Below are 26,956 nucleotides of genomic sequence, written 5' to 3'. Positions count from 1 at the left end.
CTGTTGTTTCAGTCCCAAATAATTATTACCTACAATTCCAAAAATCTCAAAGATAATATTTTGAGTGCCTCAGATACTGAAGTGAATTCTACTTTTTGCCCCTGTGTCTCTTGTGCATACTATGCTCATAATTGTGCTTTTATTCTTCCTTCATTGTGATTCCCATTTTTGGATCATAGCTAGAAAAACTTTAAAAATAGCAATGTGCTTGTGGGGTTTCCCTCCAAATAATCCTTCAGACCTTTAAAATACAAATTATTCAAAATGCCCCATGTTTCAAATATTGTGTAAATGTGACCTGTTAGAAGCAGGAATACTTTGATTTTTCGGGTCTTTCTTTTCTTCCTTCCCTTCCTTCCTTCCTCTTGCTAAAATGTCAAAAGAGACCTGGTAAAGGTTTAAATAATATCTTTTATTGGGTCAACTATCGAAGATGATAAGCAAGCTTTTAAGGTACACGTTACCATGTTTTAGGCTAAAATGGAAAAATACAGCAGGATCTTGACTCGGAGAAAATACACTTGCCTTAGTTTTGTGAACTTGTGTGTTGCTATTTCATAGAAATTCAGTATACAAGAGAAAATATAGGCTCTCAACTGGAGTTGGAATACTCCAATTAAACCTTCTGTACGAGGTCAGTTTACCTCATAAAATGCTTGTATTTTTGCTGTAAATCAGGATCTGGAGTGAAATTTCTCAAATATTAAGGTGGTCTGGCTGTGTAGAGCCTCAGGGTAAGAAAAAGTTTTAGGCATTCATTTAGTACATTTTTATTCTGTTCTCCCTCCAAGGATCTCAGGGCAGCACGTGATTCTCCCCTCTATTTTATCCATGCAACAACTTGGCAAGGTATGTTAGGCAGAGAAAACCAGCGAGTTTCATGGTCTGCCCAGTCCAACATGCTAACTACAGCACATACTACACTGTCTCTGTATGCAGTTTTTCAGAGACTTGGGAGGCAGTATTGCAAAACTATCTTTGCCCATCTCATACTTGTTATTTTTTTGTATCTAGCCATAGTATCTATTTAACTAGTTTTGCAGGCTTCTGGAGCTCTACCCTAGAAAGCCAAAATTCATCCCCAATCCCCGAAGTATGACCAGTGCCGCGACAATAAAAATCTGGTGTGACTAAGGCTTAGTTCTCAGCAGATGTGAGTGGTAAGCCTGTTACCTATACTATTTCAGACTTCAAGTGAGGGTAAAATCAAAAAGAATCCAGTAGCACCTTTAAGACTAACCAACTTTATTGTAGCATAAGCTTTCGAGAATCACAGTTCTCTTCGTCAGATGCATGGAGGGCAAGAAGAAACTGGTCAGATTCCTTCTTCTAGAGACATTTCCTGTGTGTAGAAAACTAGTCTCTCAGGGGGCCTTTCCTGATGAGATACAGGATTTTTACTCCTACTATTTGAGCTTTCCTTTATTGTCCGACATAGTACAGTTGAGATACAAGTTAATCATCTAATCTGTTTGTAAGAACTAGGTCTACAATAGACAGCTGTTGGGGGGTTCTAATGACAAGTAACATACTCAATATGCTCATGAATGCTGAAGGAGTCCTAGAGCCCTAGAACTGGAAGGCAGGCCAATGATTGTTCCCCTGGTCATATCAAAGAAGAGGCTTTTCAGAGTGGAGACCTGCCTGTTCCTTTTCTTGAAGGCATTATGTAGACTTAATCTAGAGAATGTAACCCAAAACACCAGTGCCCATGGCAGGAGCCTTCCTACTGATGGCTTCATAAATGTTTCCTGCTCTTTTCTTAGTTCTTCCAACTTCCAAGGGCTTCTGGACCAGCAGTGGTACAAACCCTCTACTGATTAGTGTGGTGAAGAAGTTCTACTCCTTTCCCGTAGCTGTCATGGCTTACCTGAAGGTCCCACTGGTGGCTGCCATAGTGGTTGCCTTGACAGTTGTTCTCAAGGATGGGGGTGAAATGCCAGTGGAGCCTTGGGACTGGGGAAATCTGCCTGTCCTACTGGGGGTTCATGAGACCTCTGCATTCCCACTAAACTACTACAGCAAATTTTGCCAGAGTGACTGGGTAGTAATTTTTCCAAATTAATGCAACTAGAATAAAGCCGTATGTTCTTATGTACATATAGCTCAACATTAGTCCCTTCATAAATGGATTGACTTCATCAGTAATTCTTGTTTTACTTTTCTCTTTGTATCATCTGTCTCCAGGTCATGCTTCTGATAGACATTGAGCTGGCCTACATGAACACAAATCATGAAGATTTCATTGGATTTGCCAAGTAAGTATCAATGGTGAAAGGGGCTATGTGTTTATGGAGCTTTGTAATATTAGACTGGTATTTCAGCAGTGAAATCCTACGTTCAGTCTAAGCCTTTTGATATCAGTGGGTTTTGATTGGAGCAACTCTGCCTAGGACTATCCTGTAAACTTCTTAATGATTAATCTGTGTGAAGTGTTTTGCCTTTGTGTCATCATGTCCTAAAAATGCTCTCAACCATCTTTTCCTGCTTAAAACATCCTTATCACTAGTCACTGTAAGTCACCTGATGTCTTGATTTGGGGATGTATGTCTGGGAATCAATCGTGTCTTGGGAGAAGTTCCCTGAAAAATGAGGTTATAGTATTGTTTGGCACTTTGCACCTTGAATTACATGGGCCGTTTTCACATGGCTTACTGGCCATGGAACATCGCGCCAAGCTACTGGGATGACAGCGTCTTCCTGGCGCAGTTTCACGTGAGAACAGTCAGACGATGGACTGAACAAAATGAACATTTGTTTATTTATTTATTTGCTGCATTTATCCATTCACCATTCTTGTTGAGCTGCAAGGCAGATTACGGAGTTATAAGAACAATGAAAAAGTATAATATATACAGTAGCCTAGATCTCACAAATTACTGAACTACATTTCACTATTAGAGAAGATCAGATAGATCTCCGAATTTTACCCTTGCTGTTGCGAGATTTTTTTATTGGTTTAATGTCAAGATGATCCCATATCAGAATTTCAAAAAAGATAGGGAAAGTATTATGCATATTATATTAGTTAAGATAAACTGTGGAAGAAGTTTAGAAGAATACAGCAGAAGTTGTATAATTTGATGTAAATGGAGCAATAATGAGACTTTAATTAATTAAAATGTTTGTTTAGAAGATCTGAAGTATTGGTTGAATTTTGAGGGCTATAGAACTAGGACTGTGAAATAATATCTCTTTTTAAGCGTTTTTCCTGGGTTTTGTAGCTGTATATTTCTCTTTTTTCTTTGTATTTTTTTGTAATTTGCAATATATACTTTTTGTTATATTTTATAACATTTAATAATGACATTCTACAAAAAAAATCATTTAAGTGATAGGTATATTCTAGTCTGAGGCTGGGAAGTTTGATTTCATATTATCAGTCCCAATAAAGTCAAAACTGAACAAGTTTGAAATGTCTTCCAATATTTGATTTCTCCTGTAGCGCTCAGCAGAGGAGCAGCCAGATGAGCAAGAAGAAAGCAGCTGGCAACCAGGTAGGGTCAGTTAATTGCCATTACAGGTGGTGACTGCAACCGATGAGACGGATACATACTTTGCTTTGCAGGCTGTGGACGGAAACAGTGTTCATATCATCATGGAGATGAGATGAACTTGAAGACCATCTAGTCCAACCCATCACACTGAAACAAAATGCTCCATATCACTTAGAAAAACAATCCCAAGAAACAGAACTGCAGTAGGGTTTTAAACTACAGTTGAATAATTGGTGAAGTTAAACAGCTAAAACTATAACCCTGACTGTTACCTAGTCCTGGTTTACTAGAAAGACTGGGGTACGTTTCTTGAATTAATCATTGGCTACATGCCTTACTGGGTGAATCCTATCTTTCTGTATGATTAAACACCATACTTTTTTGGGGGGTGCTAGAATTATGACATCTGTACATTTTCATTGTAACGAAGGGTAGCCTTGCTGCAAAGGAAATAATCTTGCAGTATCAGCACAGCTGTAGTTCTGTTTGGTTTTAGAGGGAAAATGTTTGTTTGTTGGTCGTTTTGTTTAATCTAAAGAAGATCTGAAGCCTTTGAAAATCCCATTCTCGCAGCACGTCATGGAGATATCAATCAGGCATGGGTTGCTATCGTTTGAACTGCCCCCCACGTATTGTTTTGCAACAATTAACAAGAGGCAGTCTTTAGTGCCATGCTATGAAAAGCTCCACTTGCTGATTTCAAGCCTTCATTTGAATAGAGAGGAACAAGTCAGGACAGTTGTCAACCCTCCTTCCTGTAGCACCGGTGTAATCTTGGGAGAGGAGGAATCTTAGGGCCAAGCTACAAGTGACAAATGACACAGGTTGGACACTTGTCTGCTTCCCTCAAGTTTTGATGGGAAATGTAGGCAGCTTGGTGGAATGTTGGACAAGTGACAGTTGAACAGTCTGTTGGGCAGCAGTTGGAGAGTCAAGATCCAAGACTAGGATGCCTACATTTCCCATCAAAACTTGAGGGAAGCTGACAAGTGTCCAACCTGTGTCATTCGTCACTTGTAGCTTGGCCCTCGGAGTGTATTCATACCTGGGATTTATACTTCTTTAATGGCAATTCCCAGTACCTAGAACATTGAGCTGCACGTCTGTGAGGAAAGGGATCTCAAATATAAAAGTCTCTGCACCCTCACCAAACTAAAATTTCTGGGATCTGAGGGGGAAAGCTAGGACAGGTAAATCTGATATAAACCAATACAGTGTAGAGTAGAAATATCTTTAGGTAAATTATTATCTCTTCTATTAAAGCCCTTTTTGAAGGTAAGATTAATTTTACTTGCTTGTCTTCCATATCCAAATCATGGTAAGCTTCGGTCGATGACTCACATAGTGGGGGTATGTCTGTTGCTCCCTGAAAGAGGTTGTGCATAGTTCTACCAAGGATCCATTCAATCGGTTAATGGTTCGTTTTTGGATTTGGCTTTAGCCAGTGTGTGCTTTTTTATTTCCTTCCCCCATTTAACTTAGCAGATTTTATTTTGAGATATGGGCTTTGATGATGTTTTTGCAATTGAAATGCTAATTTGGCAAAATACTTTGATTACAAATGTCCCCCCCCCTCCCATTTCTGGAGCCTAGTTCCTAGTTTCTTTCTCCTGCTCCCGCTTTCTTGAGTAATGATATCTCTTTTCTTTGCTCCTGTCTTCTCTGCCGCTGCTGTTGTTGCTATGGTCCCCTTTTTGCAGGATGAGATCCTGGTGAGTAAAAGGCCAGTCAATGTGCGGTGCTAACTAGTACTAATTTAGGTGCATCTGGGGAAAATAGAAATCCTTCCATCTGTTGCAGACGGGGCATTGGAGAACGAAGTAAAACTCAATAATAGGTCCAGGTGAACAGGAAACGGGGGAGCAAAGGCCATGAGAATTTAATCAACCATCTGGGTAGAGTGCATGTAGGTAGAGAAGACTTGTAGAGAGATCAGTAGAATTACTGCTCTTACTGCTCCCTGCATCAGAACAACACAAAAAAATCCAGATGGCTCTACACTGTACAGGACGAATCTAAATCATCTAATTGCTGTGGATATATTGGTTTTTTCCTGTGCAAACGGATACATTTTGTGGTCAGTATTCCTGTGTCTTTAAACATTCATGTACACGCGTATACGCTGGTGTTTAAAGTTACAAGTATGCCAACCACTCTTTAAATGTTTGCTATGGGAAGCCGTGGGGTAACTACCATGTACCATGTAAACCGTGGGGCTACCTTCAAGACAAAATGACACCTGACTGCACCAGACCGGTGTCTTCAAACTTGGCTCTGCCTAAATCGTGTCTATAGCAGTAGGGATATTTAAAAGGCCAAGGGGGCATGTAGGAGTGGGTGCTGAATCCTGCCTTGTCCTGTGCTTTACCGTTCTGTTCATGGACCCCCCCAGCTGCTTTTATTTATATTTATTTATTAATTAAATAAATATCCTGCCTTATCATGGACAATGTACAAAGAAATCCTAGAGGTCTTCTAGCCAGGCACCTTGCTTATCTTCAGCATACTTGCTTATCTTCAGAAAGGTAGTTAAAACTCGTTTCTTCCCTGGGATCTTTTTTTCTCAATGGGGCTCTTTCCTGTGCCAGTTGTGGAAAAAAGAGTTTAAAGGGACAGGTTGAGTGATTCCACACACATTGGATAATGCATTTTCAATGCACTTTATCAATCGTTTGAGGTGGATTTTTTGTTCCGCACACAAAAAAATCCGTTCCAAATGATCTATAAAGAGGATTGGAAGTGCGTTATCCAACGTGTGCGGAATCACTCATTGTGGATTAAGAGAGGCAGAAGGGAGAGTTCAGCAAAGGGCTTGCATACCTATCCATGCTTTAAACGGTAGCCCCAACAACCTGCTTTAAAGATATTAGAAGATTGTCATTGTCATTGTCATAGTTTGTGAGAAAGAGGAGATAGTTCTGACTCACCCTCTGAACAGTTAGGAAATCCTAGAATGTTGTTCCTATAGTCAGACATGCACAATGTAGAGTTGAACAGACCACATCTATGTATCTGACAAAGGGAGCTTTGAGTCTCAAAAGCTGATAATCTTGTTGGTCTTTAAGGTGCTACTGGACTCAAATCTTGCTCTTCTTCTGCAGACCAACACAGCTACCCACCTAAAATAAGTCAGATGACAGGGACATGCTAAGCCTTCTGTTTGCTGGCCAAAATGGAAGGGAATAATCAGACCCCTGCCTGGTCACTATACATAGCTAATGGGCTGCATTTGGGTTGATGGCTCACGTCGCACTGGCTTGCTATATCAATTTCTATAATTTCCAAACTTAATTCGAGTTGCAGGAATGTGGATTCTCTGATTAGAGAATTTCAGACTTCTTGTGAGAGGTTCTGTCTGAGGTTTTATGCAACCAGCAGGAGAGGCTTTGATGTATGGATCCTGCGAATCTGACTTTTGTATCATGTACTTGTACAGCAATGGTGTACACTCAGCACTGTTTCCCAGCAGTCTGCATGTGATGGGAGGAAACCGTGGGGTCAACATGAGTGGCACAGTCTGCATATGAAATGGATCTGCCTTGTTTTTCTTTATTTTGAATGCTGCTTCCTGCATGTCTGGTTTTACAACTCTGTACCAGACTGGAAACATGGGAAAACTCCATTGTTGATGTGCCATTGCTATGGCTATGTTTAGTCAAGCGAGTATGTCTGGCATATATCTCACATACACAGCTGAAAAGGTACAGACACCACTATACTAACACAATTATTAAGAGAAATATATGCCAACAACCACACAGATATTTTGTGTGTATATTTTTGTGGGTATATGAGAGCCAGTTTGGTGTAATGGTTAAGAGCGGTGGTACTCTAATCTGGAGAGCTGAGTTTGATTCCTCACTCCTCCGCTTGAAGCCAGGTGGGTGACCTTGGGTCAGTCACAGCTTCTAGGAGCTCTCTCAGCCCCACCCACTCCACAGGGTGATTGTTGTGAGGATAATAATAACATACTTTGTAAACCGCTCTGAGTGGGTGTTAAGGTGTCCTGAAGGGCAGTATATAAATAAAATGTCATCATCATCATCATCATCATCATCATCATCATCATCATCATCATCATCATCATCTTATCTTGATTCCAAATGAGATGTAACAGTGGGATCTACCTGTATTAGAGTGGAAGGAGGGTCTCTGTTTTTAAAACAAAAAAAGAGTACAAGGGCAAGGAGACTTAAACTTTGTGTCCTCTCATGGCTCACCTTACTGTACTTTGTTGTGTTCAGCTTGGCTGATTTCCAGCGTTGGAAATGAGAGCTAAAACACACAAGATGAATTACACGAGGACGCTCAAGTGAAGGGAGACTCAATGTTAGCTGGGAAGCCGAGTTCTAAAAGACAGATGGGAAGGCTTTGTCAATTTACCCTTTCGACAGAGCCTTGGAGATTGTTCCTCAGAGGGTTTATTTCAGCTTCACCTCTCCGAAGGCTTTGTATCACCTCCCCTTCTGGGAGGCAAAGATGAAATAAACAAATCCTCTGAGGAGCAACCTCCCTGGCTCTGTAGAGAGGTGAAACTGACAGAGCCTTCCAATCTGTCTTTCAGAACTAGAGATGGGCACGAACAGCAATACGAACAAAAAAAGCCACAAACAGCCCAATCTGCTGTTTGCGAACAAGCTGTTCGTGAGGCCCCATTCTAAATGAACAGGTGGTCATTGCAAGCCTCGTTCGTTGCTGTTCGTCTTGCTGTTCGTCAAGCCAGATGGTCTGGCACCTGCAATCAATTCCCTTGGCATCGTAGGGAGGGATTGTCTGAACTCTGTCTGAACTCCTGCTGTTGCCCTGAAAACCCCAATCTAAGCCCAATTTAGCGTGATAGGCAGGTCATCCTTTCAAGTGTGGAGCTCCAAATTTGTTACTACAAGGGAGCAAAGACCAGGGGGGAGGGGGGCTCCCAGCTCTGACTTTGCAGACAGTGGAGAGGGAGAGACAGTTGCTGCTGGCATTTTGATAGAGTGCATTGGAGCTTGAATTTTCTTTGTGTGTGGTGGAATATGGATCTACCCCTTCAAGTTCCAGGGCTGCTGCCAGGCTCTGGGCCAGGCTATTATTTATTATTGGTACCTTTCCTGGTGCCTGCTCAGGTCAGGTTTCTGGGAGTGGTGCAGTAGGGATCTTGACCAAACTTGGATGATGGCTGGAGGAGAGCCTGCTGGCCCCCATGAACAGCTAACCACAAACATGTTCATGAACAGGACCATGTTCGTGGTTGTTAGTGAGTCCCTGTTTGTGGATGACAACGAACAATGAACATCATGTTCGGGGTTTTTTTTTCTGTTCGTGCCCATCTCTATTTAGAACTCGGCTTCCCAGCTAACATTGCATGTCCCTTCACTTGAGCATCCTCATGTAATTCGTTTCATGTGTTTTAGCTCTGAGCTAGGAGGAACATGCTTCAAACAATGGAACAGAGTGAGATTAGGAGCAAGAAGAGGCAGGATTTAGGTCTTCTTGCCCATGTGTACTTTTTAATTCAAAAATAGGCCTCTACCCTTCTTCAGATGTGAATGCGTGAATCTCTCAGTCATAGTAATGAAAAGGAGTCAAAATGGTGTCTTGTTTGTTTGTAAATACATTTATTTTACTTCATTTAAAGTCCACCTTTCTCACTGAGACACAAAACATTTAAATTTAATCAGATTACATGATTTAATAAGGTATATTTGTTTTGAGTTTAGATGAATTGCAGAAAAATTGTTAGAACATTCCATAGTTTCAGTATTTCTGGTTAAGAAGCTGTAATTCAACTAATATAAGAAATGGGCCTTTGATAACCACCATGATTAGAATTAGAAATAGTTCATGGGAGCACCACAACAGAAGGCGTTTTATCAAAATATGCTCCAATTTATTAGCACTAGCAATAGTTTTAGATTAAACTAGTATGAATCACTAGTATCCTACAGATACTTAGATAACCTTTAATCTTTAAACAAGACTCGACAGCATTCCTTCTCCTTGTATTAATCTTAAAGAGAATTATTAGTACCTTACCCTACATAGATTAGATAATATTTATAGAGAGAGAACAGCTGACACTAATCAAAATGAGCAGTTGATTTCATACATGTATGGGTAGGTTTGCTCTCAAATATATAATTGGGGGATATGTATGAAATTAATTTGATGACTAATTAAATCTCTTTGAATCCCATAACTATCTTTTTTTAGACTAATTTTTTTCTTCGTTTAAACTATAAACTCCACACCACAAGACAATAAACAACAAACATAGAGAACAAGAAAAAACACGCATTTCTAAACATACTAACAATACATGTATCTATAAAATTAGGAGGAAAAGAAAAAAGAAAATAAAAAACACCTAGATTACACTACAAGTTGAGTTCCGATTTTCTCTGCCACAAGTATATATCATTTCTAGAGTCCCACTTATTCTAAGTTAGTCACAAAACCCCTCTTTTTTCTATTGTTCCTGTTTCTTAATCCATAAATCCAGATGTCATCAAATCCTTGTTATCCATTTCATGCAAAAAGTCTATTAGCGGTTTCCATTAGTTCCAAGAACTAATGTCCTTTCTCTGGCTCAAGCAAGCCTTTATTGGCATATATTGGCATATATAAAAATATAAGATTTTAAATACAGAAATGAGTCCTTTCTCTAATTAATGCAGTAAGTTTTGCCATTAATGCAAACTCCAAAACTTTTGTCAACCATTCCTTCACTGTAGGCAATGTTGCAGTTTTCCACTTTTGTGCATAAAGTACTCTTGCTGCTGTAATAGAGTATAAAAACAGTGTTCTAAAACTTTTTTCCAACTGGCTGTCCATTATTCCCAACAGAAAAGTCTCTGGCTTCAGATGAAGTATAATCTTCAAAATCTTCTGAATCGATGATTGTGTCTGCAGCCAAAAACTCTTTGCTTTCTTACATGTCCACCACATATGAAAAAATGTCCCTTCTTGTTTAGCACATTTCCAACATACATTTGACGCCCCCTTATACATTCTACCCAATTGTTCAGAATCCCATAACTATCTTGCTGGTCAGTCATTCTATTTCTTCAGTATAGAACTTCCTAGCTATGATAAAAATCTTGATAGTTTCCCAATGATTCTTAGTACTTACAAATGTTCAAAGTGTTTCACATCCTTGATTTTCTTGTTTAATCTATTCAAACTGTAAGGTTAGATGAGAATTATTTTCTGTTTGCAGACAGGAGGCCGAGACTGAGAGCATGCCTAAGTCCAAATAGAGCGTCATGGCAAGACAAGATTTAAACCAAGGACTTACTCCTTTAGGGTGCCAATTTGATGCTGTCCTAAGCAAGATTAAATGCTTCTAAGTCCATTAACTTCAATGGACTGAGAGGGATGTAATTCTGCATAGGATGGCAGCATTAGCCACTGTGCTGTCCAATCTCTTTGATTAATTTTGCCCATGGTTATCATCATTAAATAAAGATTGCACTAATCTGAAAAATCTCTGAAATAGCAAACCCAACAGAGGTTGTATAATTAATAGATGATAGAAAGAAAACACCACATTTGAGGTATAATCGTTTACCATTTATTTATTTCTATAAATAACAATATACTCTTGATTTTAAATAAGTATATGTGCTTTGTGATAGATTTTTACAGATTTTTGCATGACCTTTCCAGTTAATTTTACTTTTATGTTATGTTCCTTTTCTATTGGTATATTAGTAATTAATTTGCTTTTGGTTGTATGGCAAAAATACTTTTCATGTATAAATTAATAGAAATATTTAATTTAAAATATTAAAATGGATGTTGTCACAACAGCCTTTGCCTTCCCTCTTGCTCAAAAGGAAGGAATAGGAAAAATTTGCTAGGGATTTGGGAAGGAATGAGGTTCAGATCCTCTGTGCATTGGAAATCCCTCTGAACCCCGGATCTTTTACAAGTGCTTTTGCGTGCTTATGGATTTACTCAGATATAATGAAATCTGCAATTTTCATTTTTTTTAACTATTTATTTTTCATTTTACAATTTACAATATTCATAAATACACATAACAATAATACAAGAAACAAACCTTGGAACGGTCAATAACAATAACAAAGCCAATGTAATAGACTACAAAAACAGTGCAAGGGGGAACAGTCAGGAGATATTCTCATAATATAGCTAAGAAGCTAAAAGTATTGATGGCAGCATTAGGCAGTTGATTAGTATTGTGTAAGTAATTCAAAAAGGGCAACCATTGCGTAAAGAATGATGACTGATACTGTGGTTTATCGATAGAATGAAGGTGGTCTGCTATTTTTTCCATAGTAAAAATATCCCATACGTTCCGAACCCACTGTTGTAGCTTCGGAAGCTTGTCTGATTTCCAGTGTGCTGCTAGAAGCATTTTTGGAGCAGCAAGTAACATAAATATTAAATTTTTCCGCACCTTTGGTATGGCAGGGTCTTCCCAAAGATCCAGCAAAATCGATTCTGGAGTCATGAGCAGTTCATAATCTGTAATCTCCTTAATTTTCCTTGAAATTAAGTCCCAGAATGATTGGATCTTGGGGCAAGACCACCACAAATGGATATAGTCACCAATTTGACCGCACTTTTTCCAACAGAGTGGTGTTAAATTGGGATTAATTTGGTGTAGCAATTGAGAAGTCATGTACCATCTCGACAACAATTTAAAAGAAGACATTTTGATGTTGATTGCGTTCAAATTTAGGGGCTTGTCAGACCATATTGTGGACCATTGCTCCTCTGTTAAGGGGGTACTGCAGTCCCTGTTCCATTTCAATTGGTACCTTAATGAGGATTGATCATTCTGTGAGTTTAAATTAGCATAAATGCTAGCTATGAGGCCTTTACGATGAGGTTGTATTTTTTTAAATAAACGTTCAAAATCTGTTAACTCCTGTTTCAAGGAGTCGACAAATAGTTGGCTGCCTATAAGGTGAGATAATTGTAAGTATTGATACCAAGGGACCACAACCTCTGTATCCCCTTCTATTTGCTCCTTAGTTAGGATGGCCCCATGTTTGGTGATGTCAATCCATTATTTTAAAGGAAAAGAGTGTTTTTATAAATTCCATACTTTGTTCAAAACTGATGTAGAGTTCCTGTAGCTTAGAATAGGGACAGCAAACTGATGGGTCACATCTAGAGATGGGCATGAACTGAAATACAAACCAAAGTTTGTGACGAACTGGGCTGGTTCGTGGTTCGCAAACCAGCGGTTCGTCAGAGCCCATTTCTGACAAACCACCATGAGCTTTAGGCTGGTTTGTTTGGTTTGTTTTTTGGTTCGTCACTGCAGACAACCTGGCGCCAATCGATCAGTTTCCAAGGCAACAGGGGATGGACTTCCTGCAGACCTTCTGCTGTCCTGGAAATGGCCTTCTGCTGGCCTGGAAGTGACCTTCTGCTGACCCGGAAGTGACGATATGCTGACCTGGAAGTGATGTTTTCATGAACCAAACGAACCGGTTCGCGAACTGGGGCAGGTTCATGAAAGTTCGTGTTTCGTGAAATGTGACGAACCATGAACCTCACGGTTCGGTTTTTTTCCGGTTTGTGCCCATCTCTAGTCACATCCAGCCTCCAGAGCAATTTTATTCCTACCACCTGGCACCTCTGCCTCATTTTAATCAAAATGTAATTAAAAGTTCAGGACAGTTTCACTTCTACAGAAAATAAAATTGTTTTCCAAGGTTGTGTGTATGAGAAAGAGATTCTGCATTTTAATGCTGCATATCTCTGGGATTTTTATGAGATGTGGCATTTATGCCTGAACCCATATCCGTGCCATAACTGTGCAATCCTTATTGCATAGAGCCTAACTGCTTAAGAGGATACTAATTTGCATGGCAAAATAAATTGTAGCCTCCAGACTATGATCTGTAGTAGAATGTAGAGCAGTGGTTCCCAACTTTTTTGAGCTTGCAGGCACCTTTTAAATTCTGACACAGGGTGGTGGGTACCACTATACAATGTCGGGGTGTGAGCTTACACATAATTCTGATAGTAACTCTTTACATTTCTGGGAGAAATGTTTTAAAATATTTTCTTCCATACGCTCAGCTTACCTTCAGTCACACAGCGAAGACCCTTGTCCTGTGGGGGCAGCTGCCACCAAAGTAACATTTTTTATAAACCTGCAAAGCTAGTAAGATCACTAATCAACAATCAGAAGCCCTGCTGACAAAATCTCCTTCTGGCCTCACTCACTTTCTAAAAACACTTAATGGGATCTAGGAAATGTGTCAGCGGGTGCCATGGCTCCCACAGACACCACACTGGGGGCCTCTGATGTACAAAAACTGAAACTGTCCAGGTCCTATTCCTCCAGGGGGGCGGGGATCCCCTGCTTTCACCCTCCACCCCCTGCCTCCTCTTACCTGGCTGGTGGAAGAGGAATGGGCTTCCTGGGGTGGTGCGACGTCACTGACGTCATCATGCCACCCCGAGAGCACTTCTACGCTTCACTGCAGGCTGATTTAGGCCCAAATTGGGCATGTTTGAGGCCCAAATTGGCCTGCTGACAAGCACAAGAGCACGCCTGCGCCTACATGGTGACATCACTGGAAATGATGTCATTGCACAGCCTCAGGACCGCACATGCATTAAGAGGAGAAAGAGGAGGGATGAGCCAGGTCTCCCCCACCTCTCGCTGAGCAGGTAAGGGGACCTGGCAACCCTAGTTCATGTGCAGTGAATGGGAATACTTGATGAAACAGCTTTCTTGAAGCTAAGAAGATGTGGACCTGGTCAGTCAACAACTCCTATGTTAAGGGCAGGAAATAAGTTTAAGAAATATTTTAAAAAGAATATAGAATACCAAAGGGTATAGAAACTGGATATCCCTACCTGCCTTAGAATATTTTGTGTCGTTAATGCAGATATGGACGCTTGTATCCATGAGGGTCTTACAGAATGAGAAAAACGATAGGTGAATGAGAAAAATGATAGATACACTCCCGTATTTAGGCCCAGTCAGTTCTTTAAAATGTTTGCAAGCCTTCCCATTCTACAAATTCTCCTAAGAATGAGATACTTTGAATTGTACCTTCCTACCAGGCTGATAGTGATATTTGTCTGGTATAGTGACTGTATATCACCCAAGCACTGACTCTTTCTCTCTGTGTAACATGCACATGCGCGCTTGCACACGCAGGTGAAATCCAGAAGATGAATTCCAGATGCACCTTCCTTTCTAGATATATTTTAATGCTATTAATGCCTTTGTTTGTTGTTTGTTTCTCTCTCTCTTCTATTTAACCAACTCAAACTCTATTATACAATAATATCTATACAGGGTTGTGTGTACTCTGCATTTTTAACAACTGCAACAAAATTTGATGTCAAAGTAACATAGCTTATATGGTAAAGTTGAACTCCATAGTCTATATTCGTTTGCGAAGTAAGCAAAAAGTGCATATTTTTGCATAATTTATTCTGCTTCTGCAAGCTGTGTAGAGAAGGAGCAAGGGCGATGTGTATAGAGCTTCACATTCTGACAACTGGAAGCTCTGTTCAGCTACTCTTATGGCTTCTTAGCCTGCAAGTTCCTCTCGGTAGTCATCATAAGCTTCATGGTCTTGAAAGTCTAGAAGCATCCTTTAGAAATTAACGAATAAACACTAAGATGCTTAGGAAGTTAGTTGATGTCCACATCCACATCTTGTACTTTTTCTGCACGTATGCTCGTGGAATACACACAGCCCTGTTTATTTCCATTACCAAGTCGTGGGAAAGTTGGGGTTGCCGGATATCCTTTGTTTTACATGGCTGTCTCCTTTTCTAGAATAATGTGGCCTTCAAGCATATAATATATCACTTCTTATTCTAGAATTAGAAATTCTAGAATTTTATTCTAGGGCATGCTCAATTGACCCTAAGGCAAACCCCTCTCCATAATGTTTTCTTAAATATTGATTCTTGCAACCCTAATAATAATAACCACTGCCCTAGGAAGACTTCCTTCTCCTAACTATGCTGAATGGAGTGCTCCTGTTTTCCTTTTTTCTGATTGTGGTTCTCTACTGCTTGCTATTGTTTGATTCCCACAAGTGAGTACAGAATCAGACGTATTACTGATGATCTCCATGGCAGCTCTGCATTCCTTTTCTCAAGAGCCTTATCCATGTGTGGATATCTGAACCTTAAGATAGCTAGGTTCTCTCCCTGTCCCCAGAATTCCTTGTCTGCCTGCTTCTTCTCTTGATTTGAAGCAGATCCCAAGCTAGGTACATCCTCTGGAAGGATGCCCAGGTAGATGTTGGGGCCTGACCTACCATTTGATGTGCTGCTGTGTTTGAATTTGTTTTTGACACTTTCACTACCTATCTGTTATGTCCATTGCCAGCATGTATAATGCCGACACATTTCTTTATCAACGTAGGTGATCCGCAAGGGCTGGCTCACCATCAACAACATTGGCATCATGAAGGGTGGCGCCAAAGAGTACTGGTTTGTTCTGACAGCTGAGAACCTCTCGTGGTACAAGGATGATGAGGTAAGAACTCTGCGTTGGTCAAGGGACATCAAGTCTGAGGACCTTTGGAATTCTGTAATTTTCTATAGTATTAGGCAGGTCTTTTTTCAGCAGGAACACAGTGGAACGGAGTTCTGGCACCTCTTGAAAATGGTCACATGGCCGGTGGCCCCGCCCCCTGATCTCCAGACAGAGGGGAGTTTAGATTGCCCTCCGGCCCAAGGGCGATTTAAACTTTAAAAAACTCCCCCCTTGTTCCAGCTGACCCCAAGTGACATCATTGTGCGGTTCTGAGTTCCATCACTGAGTTCCACCACCTCTTTTCCCAGAAAAAAAGCCCTGGTATTAGGCAGTACTATTAATTGTTCATTCATACAGCCAGCCAGCCAGCCAGCCAGCCAGACTGACTGACTGACACAGACAGACAGACAGACAGACAGACAGACAGACAGACAGACAGACAATCTGTTTTTCTAAATGTTAGGTTAGTTAGGTTATCTACAGAACTTGGTTATCTACAGAACTTGGAGCAAATTATGAAATTCAGCTCTCAGACATCTTTAATTCTGCAGCGTAAATTAATCTTCTCAGTGGTTTCAGAGGGTGCTTCCATCACCTTTAGGGTATTGGAGGGTTAAGGGAGTATTTTCCATACACATATGCAGGCACTTCCATGAACATTCTGAAATTCTAGAGAAGAAAAAGTATGGTTTTGAATGAACCATCATGGCTTCATTTCCATGACAGATTCCCTAGCTAGGCACTGTCTAGGCACTGTCTAATAAATCAGATTGGTATGTGTAGAACATAAATCAGACTCTAACAAGGATTTCCTCTGTGCAGCCAATGGTTTGGGTGGGGGAAAACCCAAGATTTCTTTTACCATAAAGTGATCTAGCGATTTCCAATGTTTTCAAAAACCTGAAGAAGCCCTCTGGTGGTTAATGGCTTAACTCAATACAAGACAGCTTCTTATGTTTATAAACTGCATTTTCTCCTTTATTCAATATACAAGCACCCATTCTGTGACAATGTTACAACAACATGTAATGGACATAGCCTTGCTATAAGGGGAAAGCTTTACGGCTATTCACTTGTGTATTTTTGTTTTCTTTTATATATAAGCAGGTATGAACTCCAGCATTATAAAGGCACATATTTCTTTTCTTTTTTTAAAAAGCATAGCAGTCAAAACCAAAAATGGATCAGTGGTGGAAGTAGTCTTGCCGTTCATCTCTTTTAAAAAAAACAATTGCCAGTTAAGCACTCCAGCATTTCTCATTTGTATTGTGAGAAGGCACAGGTGGAGGTTGGGGTGGGGGACACTGATAGGAAGTTCACATACTGGTACAGGGAGATAGGGAAGTTGCATGGTGGATGCTGATTTTGTCCTAGGAAATATGCGGTAATAAGGTAATAAGGAGGTTTTCTCCCCACGTCTCTTTTAAAGTCCAACCTAATAAAGAGTTCTAGAGAACTTAAATGCTTGCACATTGTGTTGTGTTATTTCGGTTGGTCTTAATATGGCTTACATGGCTTTTAACATGAACCAATGCAGCAACCTACTTTAGGGGGGTTGCTATAATTTGAGTACTGGGTTTCCAGATGCTCTTTATTTTGAGGCACGTGGTGTTATTATAGAATGTTGTCCCATTTTAAAATATCGCCGCTCCGTTAAACACAATGGATGGCCTTTACTTCACAAAGACCAGGTCTTTAGAACACATCACTTCCTTCTTAAATCTTGGCCTGCCAATTCCAGTGGCAAACATGAATCAATATTAACATTTAGGTTATAAAAGCAGTCAGTTACCCAATAACCACCCCCAAAGCCTGCTGAATAGCCTCTCCATGTGAAGCATTGCTATTCCTCTCAAGTTAGGTGTTCAGGCAGGAGAATATGAGAGTTTCAAACATTAGCTTTAAATTTCAAATTGGCATCTACATCTGGATTCCAGAAGAGGCCAGAATTCCCCACCGCTTCCACTCCAGTCGCTTGGAGGTGGTGGGAATGGCTGTGCTTGAGAAGCATAAGCCATTTTAACCAATTCCAGCTGTAAGGACTGAGGGTAAGATGTGGGGGAATAGCAGTGCCTTTTTATCCTTGGGTGAGGGCAGCCCTTGGGGTGAATACCAGCTGGATATTTGTACTGCTTCCCTTTTGGATGGATGGTGAGAAGCAGTTCTGCCTAATTAAAACAGCTACCTGCCAGCCACCATCTCTTAAATAAACTCAGGGAGACCCAAGAGCTGATGGGGCAGGAATAGCACAGAAGAAAGGACTCTTTGTTTTAACCAAGGTGGAGGAGAAAGGGGGAGCATGTTTTTATTTCCTCTCCTCCTGCTCCACTTCAGCACCACCGCCACCCCTACACAAATACACACACACACCAGCTCTTTCATAAGTTCCACTCCTTGATCTCCAGCTTCTTGGAGAGAAAAGAAAGTGGTTTCCATTTGTAGTTTGTAGCCAAACTCTTCTTGGCTGGGAAGCAGTCTATTTTAATAGGAATTCTGAGTTTGTGCTCCCCGTGCTGGTCACATCTTTCAACCTGTTGGCTTTAAAATTAGAGATGAAGAAGGCTGCCAAATATCAGGCATCTCCAGCAATCATAATGCTTTGGAGGGTGCCCAGCATGCCAACATATGATGGGTCACGCTGACATGATGGATACCCACATCAAACTACTAGATGAAGCAGCATGGTGGGGAACAGAGACTATGTAATGAAACTAGCGCTTGTAGCTCTAAACCCGTGATAACAGATAGCTACATCTTCTATGAGATCCATCCTGGTTCACATCTAGGGCTGCTTAACATGGGAGTTTCCCTGCCTTGACTTCCAACTAGGCTTTCCAAATTCAGCTAGAGAAATGTCTGGAGATTGGGGGGGGGGGGTGATGTCTGGGGAGGGTGGAGTTCGGGGAGGGGAGAGAGCTCTGTGGGGATGTGGTGCCGTAGGCTTTGGCCTCTGAAGCTGCCATTTCCTCCAGGGGAACTGATTTCTGTAGTTTGGAAATCAGTTGTAATTCCAGGAGAACTCCAAGATCAACAATGTGTTGCTAACCCATACGTATCTCATCTTGTGTTTCTTACTAGCATCCAGCTCTCCCAGAAAATGCCTGGCCCTTCGGGGTATAAGCAAAGCTGCTCCGCTTGTCCCTAGGGTTTTTGGCTTGCCAAACCAGATCCTGTTTGCATGGAAGCATCCTATTTCTATCGAACTGTAGTGGTTGGCTTGGCATCTGGGCAGGCCCTTACTATGGAGTGGGCAGGAAATTGGTACATTTTGCTGGGGGAATGCAAACTCATTCCCATTACCACATAAAATAGGGTCCCCCTTTTTATTACCCATGAGATTATGGCTGTTTTCACACTACTTACCAGCCATGGAACATTTTGCTGACCTCCCAGAACGACAGTGTCTTCCTGGCGCGAACGGCAGTTCTCGCGCGAAATCTCTCCAGGAAGATGCTGTCGTTCCGGGAGCTCAGCACGATGTTCCATGGCTGGTAAGCAGTGTGAAAACGGCCTATATGTATGGTACAGGATCATGTGTGAGATGGAACCTGTGTTACAAATTTATTACAGGATTGAGAGAAATGATACTTGCCCTGACCCATCATCAGAAGTTTGAATCCCCGGGTCACTCAAACTGCATCCTACAAAATAATATTTCAAGAGCACCTTCTTTTCCATCTGTATGTTCAGCACGCATAATAGTGGCACAATGTAAAAGTGTTCTTGACATCTGTCTCAGAGTTATGTGTTTTCTTTACCAAAGCACAACCTTAAGCATCTTCCAGAAGTGCTATAAAATGTTATTTACGCTGTTTTAAGAGTTGTGTTTATAATGAGACTTTGATTATAATCGGGATTTTTTATTAGAGTTGCTAACTGTTTGGAGAGAAAAAAGTCCTATCCTTTTAACAGAAGCTTTGTGGAATATTACAGTGTTGACCAGATAACACAATTTAACCTTCATGCCATGAAAAGCTTCTACTATTTCCACAGTATGGGACAGGAGGACATGAATGGGACAGGAGGACATTTTCTCCCTGCCTGTTAGCAACCCGGACTTTGATAGGGCTTTTCATTTTCATCACCCACTTTTCCAAGTTTTAAAACATTTGGGATAGGATGGGACAAAAATACAGATCAAAACAACTTAATAGGTTTAATAATATATATTGAAAGTTGTTTTTACTGTAAGGCTCACATTTAAAAATTGTTTGGCAGCTCATTTCAATCGTGTATTCTCTTTCCAGGGACAGGTAACAAGTACGCATATGCAGAGGCATATTGTTTGGATTCAGATCTAGTGTCCTTTGTACATGAATAATTTTGTCCAAATTCTTTAACATTGTAATAGCATGTTTTTGGATTAGTTAATCAATTTACCCATTTCTCTCATTAGTTTCTGTACATTGAAGGGAATTTATTTGGATTACTACTTACCCTTTCAGTGTTAACGGTATATTGTATTGTATTTTGATTCGTTATTTTCTAAATGCATACACCGAATAATACGATTATTTTCATACCTCACTTTCTGATTATTAACCCATTTTCACATACTAAAGTCGTGGTAACTGAAAAGAAATGCAGCTTCCTTTTATTTTTTTAACTTTAAAATTCAAAATAGAAAAAGAATAAATACGTTTCATTTTGTTTTTTTACTGTTGTTTTTGCCGCCCTGCTTTTATTTCTGACTGTATCCGTACAGTCTACGGATTTTCACAAGCGCCTGTCCTACATTGTAGCTATTAAGAACACTATGGGCCAAGCTACACATGACGAACGACACTTGAACAGCAAGTTCACTTGCCCTCCCTGTTCACTTGCCCTCCACTAAATCCACTTGCCGTTCAAGTATCATTCGTCATGTGTAGCTTGGCCCTATGAAGCTTGCTTTTTTGCTCTTCTTGTGAGTCCCCACCATTCAGTAACTGAGTTCCTCAAACACTGTACCTGTACGTTTGATCATGACAAGTTATACGTACTAAATACTGGTGGCTTTTGCATGATTGTTTTATAAGCAAACGCACCCCTATATTTAATTAATGGAAGCAAGGCCACTCTGGATGGAATTCAACAAGAAACCCATGTTGTGCATCTTGGAGAGCATAAGTAGCCCATCTCTCCCAGACTTTTGCAAAAAGGAGAGGCATATTATGCTTTGTTCGCGATTTGGGATGGCAGAAAGTGGGGTTTCCCCCCACAGATTGCTTAGATGTTCCATTCTTGCTGTGACAACTGGAATCGAAGAGTTGAGGTGTGTTCAGAGCAGGGAACAGGTAGAAGGGATGAAACAAAGCGAGGCATACAGTAGAACTAAACAGGGTATCTCTGCTAGAATGGAGCTCAACCCTTCCCTGCCCTTCTTGCGGTAGGGTCGGGCAGCAAGTCTGTGTAGAAACATCTGGCCCCCATTAGCAAAATACCAGCCTTTTCCCGCAAAAGCTGTCTTGTTTTCTTTCCCCCTTCTAAAGAAAGGAATTGGAACGTGAAAGGGTCTTAAAGGGCCAAGTGTCAAAGCCTTAGCATGGATGGGGTTCTCCTCGCCTGCATAGGGAGAGACTGATGGTGTGTAATGGGGAAATGGAAGGGATGTGAGTGCCAAGCGGGGGTGGAAAGTTGACTCCTTGCTGTGCCGAGTGTCCAACAGCCTTCTTATTTTTGGATTCTCTTTATTTTTCTTTGCCAGATCCCCTAATCTGTGGAGAACCATGGTTTAGTAGGTCTGCTATAGGAATAGTGTGTGGTTTATTTATTATATTTTAAGACCATTTTTCTGCCAAAAAAAGACTCCCAAAGATGCTCACAGAAATCTAATACAATAAAGTTCAGTACAGACTGTTTCTCAGAAGAAATTCCCAGCTGAGCGGGATTCAGGGGTGATACTTAAGGATGTAGCCCTGGAGATTTACTTCCTTGCCCTCCGTGTTCTTTTCAGCTGCTGCCATGGGTGCTGCCTTTTTTTTTTTTGGAGGTTTCCTAAACAATGTTAATGGCTGTTAACGTAAACCAGGTACTTTTGCAAGAGCTGCACTGTAAGATCAAACAAAATCTCCTTGCCTTGATGCAAGTTTATTGAGAGAAGTAAATTATTGCTAATGTTTACGGCAAGCACCTCTCGCTGCCTAGACCAATTCCCTTGTGGTGGCAATTATACTTGATAGATACCAGGGCCAGTAAAGAAAATTCTACCATTTCCTTGGGAAACCTGCTCCATCGCTTGTTGTTCTTGCCCTTGTGGGGGAAAATCGCCCCCTAATACCCAGACTTGGGACAGTTTCACATGCAGTGTGCAAAGCAGCTTTTAAGCAGCTTTTATACTGTTTGGCTACGTGTTGATCTTGCTGATGGAATGAAGTTGCTAGGTTTTCACCTGGAGATAGTGCCCATCTGTTAAAAAGCTCCACAGAGGCCAGTGCTGCAGTTTGTTGCAGTAGTGCAGCTGCTAAGCTGCCTGTGTTTTTGAGACAAAATATAAGCAAATTAACACGACCTATTAAATGTGGAACTATCCAGCTTTTTAAAAAATCTAAACTCCCCTCTGTCTGGAGATCAGGGGCAGGGCCACCAGCCATGTGACCAGTTTCAAGAGGTGCTGGAACTCCATTCTACCGCGTTCCAGCTGAAAAAAAGCCCTGGCCATGACTAAATGGTAGCACATCTACTTTGGGTACAGAAGGTCCCAAGTTCAGTCCCTGGCATTTAATCTGCTCTTTCTAGGCAAAGTGATTGAGAAAGCAGTAGCAGACCAACTCCAGGTCTTCTTGGATTACTTTGGTGCAGTCTGGACACATTTTCAGCCTGGTTTCAGGCTGGTTTATGGGAAAGAGATGACTTTTGCTTAGTGGATTCCCTCCATCTGAATGTAGATAAAGATTTTTTTTTCTTGCTCCTCCTGGATCTGTCTTCGTTCTTGGGTACAGTAGATCATGCCATCCTGTTGAGGCATTTGGAGGCAAAAGGGGGTATCAGGGGATAGGCCTCGGACTGGTTTAAATCATTCCTCATGGAACAGACTCAAAGGGTTGCTGTTGGAGACCAGGTATCTTCAGTATGGGAACTATCTTTTCTGTTACTGTAAATGTGCTCCTACTGGATAGTTCCACATTTAATCGGTCATGTTAATTTGCTTATATTTTGTCTCAAAAACTTTTCAGCTCTGTATCATATTTCTGATTGTTTTCAAATTTCTACAATCCTTCCTCTATTGTATTATTTATTGAGTATTCCAAACGTTTTGTATTGATTTACACTTTGTAATCTGCCTTAAGTCTCAGCGACAAAGGTGGACTTTAAATAATGCAAATAAGAACTGCTGTAGCATAGTGTTTAAGTGGTTGGGTTGCAAATCAGCACTCTGCTGGTTCGACTCCCTCTACTGCCATGAGCTCTGCAGGTGGCGTTGGGCAAGCTGCTTCTCAGCCCCAGCTCCCAAGCTGCATTGTGGAGAGAATAGTAACACTGACTTTGTTCACCACTCTGAGTAGACACTAATCTATCCAAAAGGATGATATATAAGCGCACTGTTGTTGTTAAATAAATAAAATGTCCAGTTAAATGAAAGTGACATGAAAATCCTATATCTGAGACCCTGTAAAGCCACTTGCTATTTGGAATAAACAAGACTTGGTAAGTCAGTGGACTGGCCTAGTGTAAAATAGTGTCATGTGTACAGTCTTGCTTGCAGCAGCAGGTGTACGAAGAGCATGGGTAAAAAAGTATGGTAGAACATAACTCTCAGGGCCAAACTACAAGTGACGAATGACACAGGTTGGACACATGTCAGCTTCCCTCAAGTTTTGATGGGAAATGTAGGCAGCTTGGCGGAATGTTGGACAAGCGACAGTTGAAAAGTCCATTGGACAGCAGTCAGAGAGCGAAGCTGCGAGACCAGGACGCCTACATTTCCCATCAAAACTTGAGGGAAGCTGACAAGTGTCCAACCTGTGTAAGGCGTCACTTGTAGCTTGGCCCTCAGTCTAACTGTAGTGTTAAGTGTAGCTTCAGTATTCCTGAAGTTTTAAAGAGACCGTTTCTGAATGAACATATGGAGACCTCAGGATAAACAGTGGACGAGAGCTATTTGAAAATCAAACATACGCCCTAATTATTTTAAAATAAGAATCTTGAACCATAAAGACTAACAGATTTATTGTGGTATAAGCTTTTGTGGTCTCTGAAGCCTATTTAGAACATCTGAGTAAGAATAAGGCTGATTCACAAAAAGTGTTGCCATAGTAGATTTGTTATTCTTTACGGTGCTGCTAGAATCCTTTTATGTTTTGCTGCAAAATTAACAGACTACCCCCCCCCCCCGGGGATTCTATCCAATGTACTTTTGGGTTTGGGGAGTTTTTTAAAAAAAATTGTATTACAGGGCTGGAAAACGTGAAAGGCACTTTTAGTTTTGTGTAAAAAAAGCTCTTAAGCTGCTTTGATCCAACTAGTACCCTTAGCTCTTGGCCATATTTCAGCAGCCACCAATAACTGCCATTTCTCCATTTTGTTTAAAATGGTCCATTGCGTTTCCTTCATTCTAACTATGGCCGTTTCCACATGGCTCCCCGCTGCTCGTAACAACCTGGAAGATCGTGCAAAAAACGCGGAAGATCGCGTTTTCTCGCATGAGATTTGCGCGATGTCACGTGACGTCGCGCAAATCTCGTGCGAGAAAACACGATCTTCCACATTTTTTTCACGATCTTCTGGGTTGTTACGAGCAGCGGGGAGCCGTGTGGGAAACGGCCTTTGTCTCCAGGAGACAGTTCCAGACGGGGGTGTGAGGGAGGCACAGGCATGGAGGATCCAGAGGAATCTTGTTCTGGACACACTGCTGATTAGCAGAAGGACTAGAATACAAAGCATGACAAATATAGAACAGGACAGTTGCATCAGGCACAGGATACACAGTTCCTAAAACTGTCTGGAAAGAAGGCTGTGTGCTTTGTATCATTACAATAAAGCAGATAGCAATTGGGTCATCTAGTTTCTAGGTCTGGAGAATGGATTCAGGGATTTGAAGTGTGAAGAGCAGATTTGTTTTGATGACCACATTCAGACATGCAACAAACCTGTTTGTCTGTGGCCGGCATGAACGCAGCTCCCTCTTTCCCCCTCTTTTTGTGTGTGGAGCACAATTGAAAGCTTAGCTTCTACTTCCAGAAGTCTTCAGTAAAGCTCCGATTTCCCACCAAGTCCAAAGGCTGATTCCTATTCAAATTGGAGTTTGTTTCCTCCCTGCAAACTGAGATCTTAAACAATGATTTAATCCCAGGTTGTAATCCTGGAGTTTGATTGAACCGGCAAACTTTCCATTGTGCTCTATGTGTGGGAGGAGGAGAGAGGCAGGACACAAGAATAGCAAATAAGCCATGTTTGTGCCCATTGCGAAGGTTAGTTGTGTTGTATTGTTGAAGGCTTTCACGGCTGGAGAAGGATGGTTGTTGTGGGTTTTCCGGGCTGTATTGCCATGGTCTTGGCATTGTAGTTCCTGACGTTTCGCCAGCAGCTGTGGCTGGCATCTTCAGAGGTGAAGATCTCTCACTGAGAGATCTCTGTCTTTTGGTGCTACATCTCTGAAGATGCCAGCCACAGCTGCTGGCGAAACGTCAGGAACTACAATGCCAAGACCACGGCAATACAGCCCGGAAAACCCACAACAACCATTGTTAGTTGTGTTGTCTGAAAATGGCCTATTTGTCTTTCAAAGACATTTTGGTTAAATGTTGAAAGGGATGCCTACAAATGGGCACATTATTCCTTATGTGATGGACTTTCCCGATAATAATGCACCAGTTCTGGGAAGATGTGTTCATGGACATTATAACAACAGTGTCCTTATATACCACTCTTCTAGGCAGATTAGTGTCCACTCAGAGCATTGAACAAAGTCAGTGTTATTATTATCCTCACAATACAGCTGAGAGCTAGGGCTGGGAGGAGTGGCTACCTGCGGAACTCATGGCAGTAGGGCTGACTTGCATCCCAACCACTTAACCACAACACTGCAGCAGCATTAGAAAAATTACAAGCAGGGGACCCACAAGGACTTGCAGGAGACATCTCATTTTCCCCTCCCTCACCATGTCCTCTTTCCCTTCCCTGCCCCCATAGCCTCCCCCCCTTTCCTGTTTCCTTCTCTCCTTCCCACCCACTTTTGTCTGCTCTCCTGTCTTCATCTTTCACCCCGCACCCCAGCAGCCTCTCCCCTATGGCTCAGTTGTGTGGTGCTGGCTGAGCCAGGCCCAGTTACATGATGGGGAACCTGCAAGGACTTCCAGGTAAGGTTGCCAGTCCCTCTTAACCTCCCGGCGGGGGACTGGCTCCCTGCACTTGCCTCTTGGGGTGAGGGGTACGCGCACGCTCCCGCAAGCGCAATGACATCACTTCTGGGAAGTGACATCATCACACAGCCCCCTGAAAGCGCGCCCACACTCCACAGGGGCTCAGATTGGGGCCGCTGCGGAGCGCGGGAGCACTCCTGTGCTCCGCAGCAGCCCCAAACAGTCCCGTTTTGGCCCAAATCGGGCTCATTTCAGGCCCGTTTGGGTGTGGATTGGGGCCACTGTGGAGCGTAGGAGCGCTCCTGTGCTCTGCAGCGGCCCAAAATGGGCCTGATCTGCACCAAGACAGGCCCAAAACAAGCCTGATTTGGGCCGAAACAGGCCCGTTTTGGACCACTGTGGATCCTGTGCTCCGCAGTAGCCTGGATTGGGGCCAAAACGGGTCAAATCTAGGTGGCTGCTGCGCACAGGAGTGCGCAGCACCACAGGGGAGCATGCACAGAAGGTGCACCCCCCCCCGCTGGCCAGGTAAGTGGGGGCGGCATGTGGGGGGCAGGGGTAGAGGCAGGGGTGGGGGATCCCCCACCCCCGCCAGGGGTCTGGCATCCCTACTTCTAGGATGTCCTTCTCTTTCCCCTGTATCCCCCCTTCCTCACACTCTTTCCTCTCCCCTTCCTCCTGGCAGCGTCCATATGCTCACC

General features: G+C 41.9%; 1 protein-coding gene across 2 annotated transcripts in view; it reads left to right on the top strand.

Moving 5' to 3' along the window:
• The window catches only part of DNM1 (dynamin 1), a 215,020-nt gene that overhangs the window by 125,416 nt on the left and 62,648 nt on the right, over positions 1-26,956 (top strand). For both annotated transcript variants that reach the window (XM_054998606.1, XM_054998607.1), the window contains exons 12-14: positions 2,188-2,258; positions 3,446-3,497; positions 15,862-15,975. In XM_054998606.1, the coding sequence (XP_054854581.1) occupies positions 2,188-2,258; positions 3,446-3,497; positions 15,862-15,975 (237 nt within the window). The remainder of the gene's footprint in view (positions 1-2,187; positions 2,259-3,445; positions 3,498-15,861; positions 15,976-26,956) is intronic.

This window comes from Eublepharis macularius, chromosome 14 (assembly GCF_028583425.1).
Source record: "Eublepharis macularius isolate TG4126 chromosome 14, MPM_Emac_v1.0, whole genome shotgun sequence".
NCBI lineage: Eukaryota > Metazoa > Chordata > Lepidosauria > Squamata > Eublepharidae > Eublepharis > Eublepharis macularius.
This window is presented reverse-complemented; position numbering and strand designations above follow the sequence as displayed.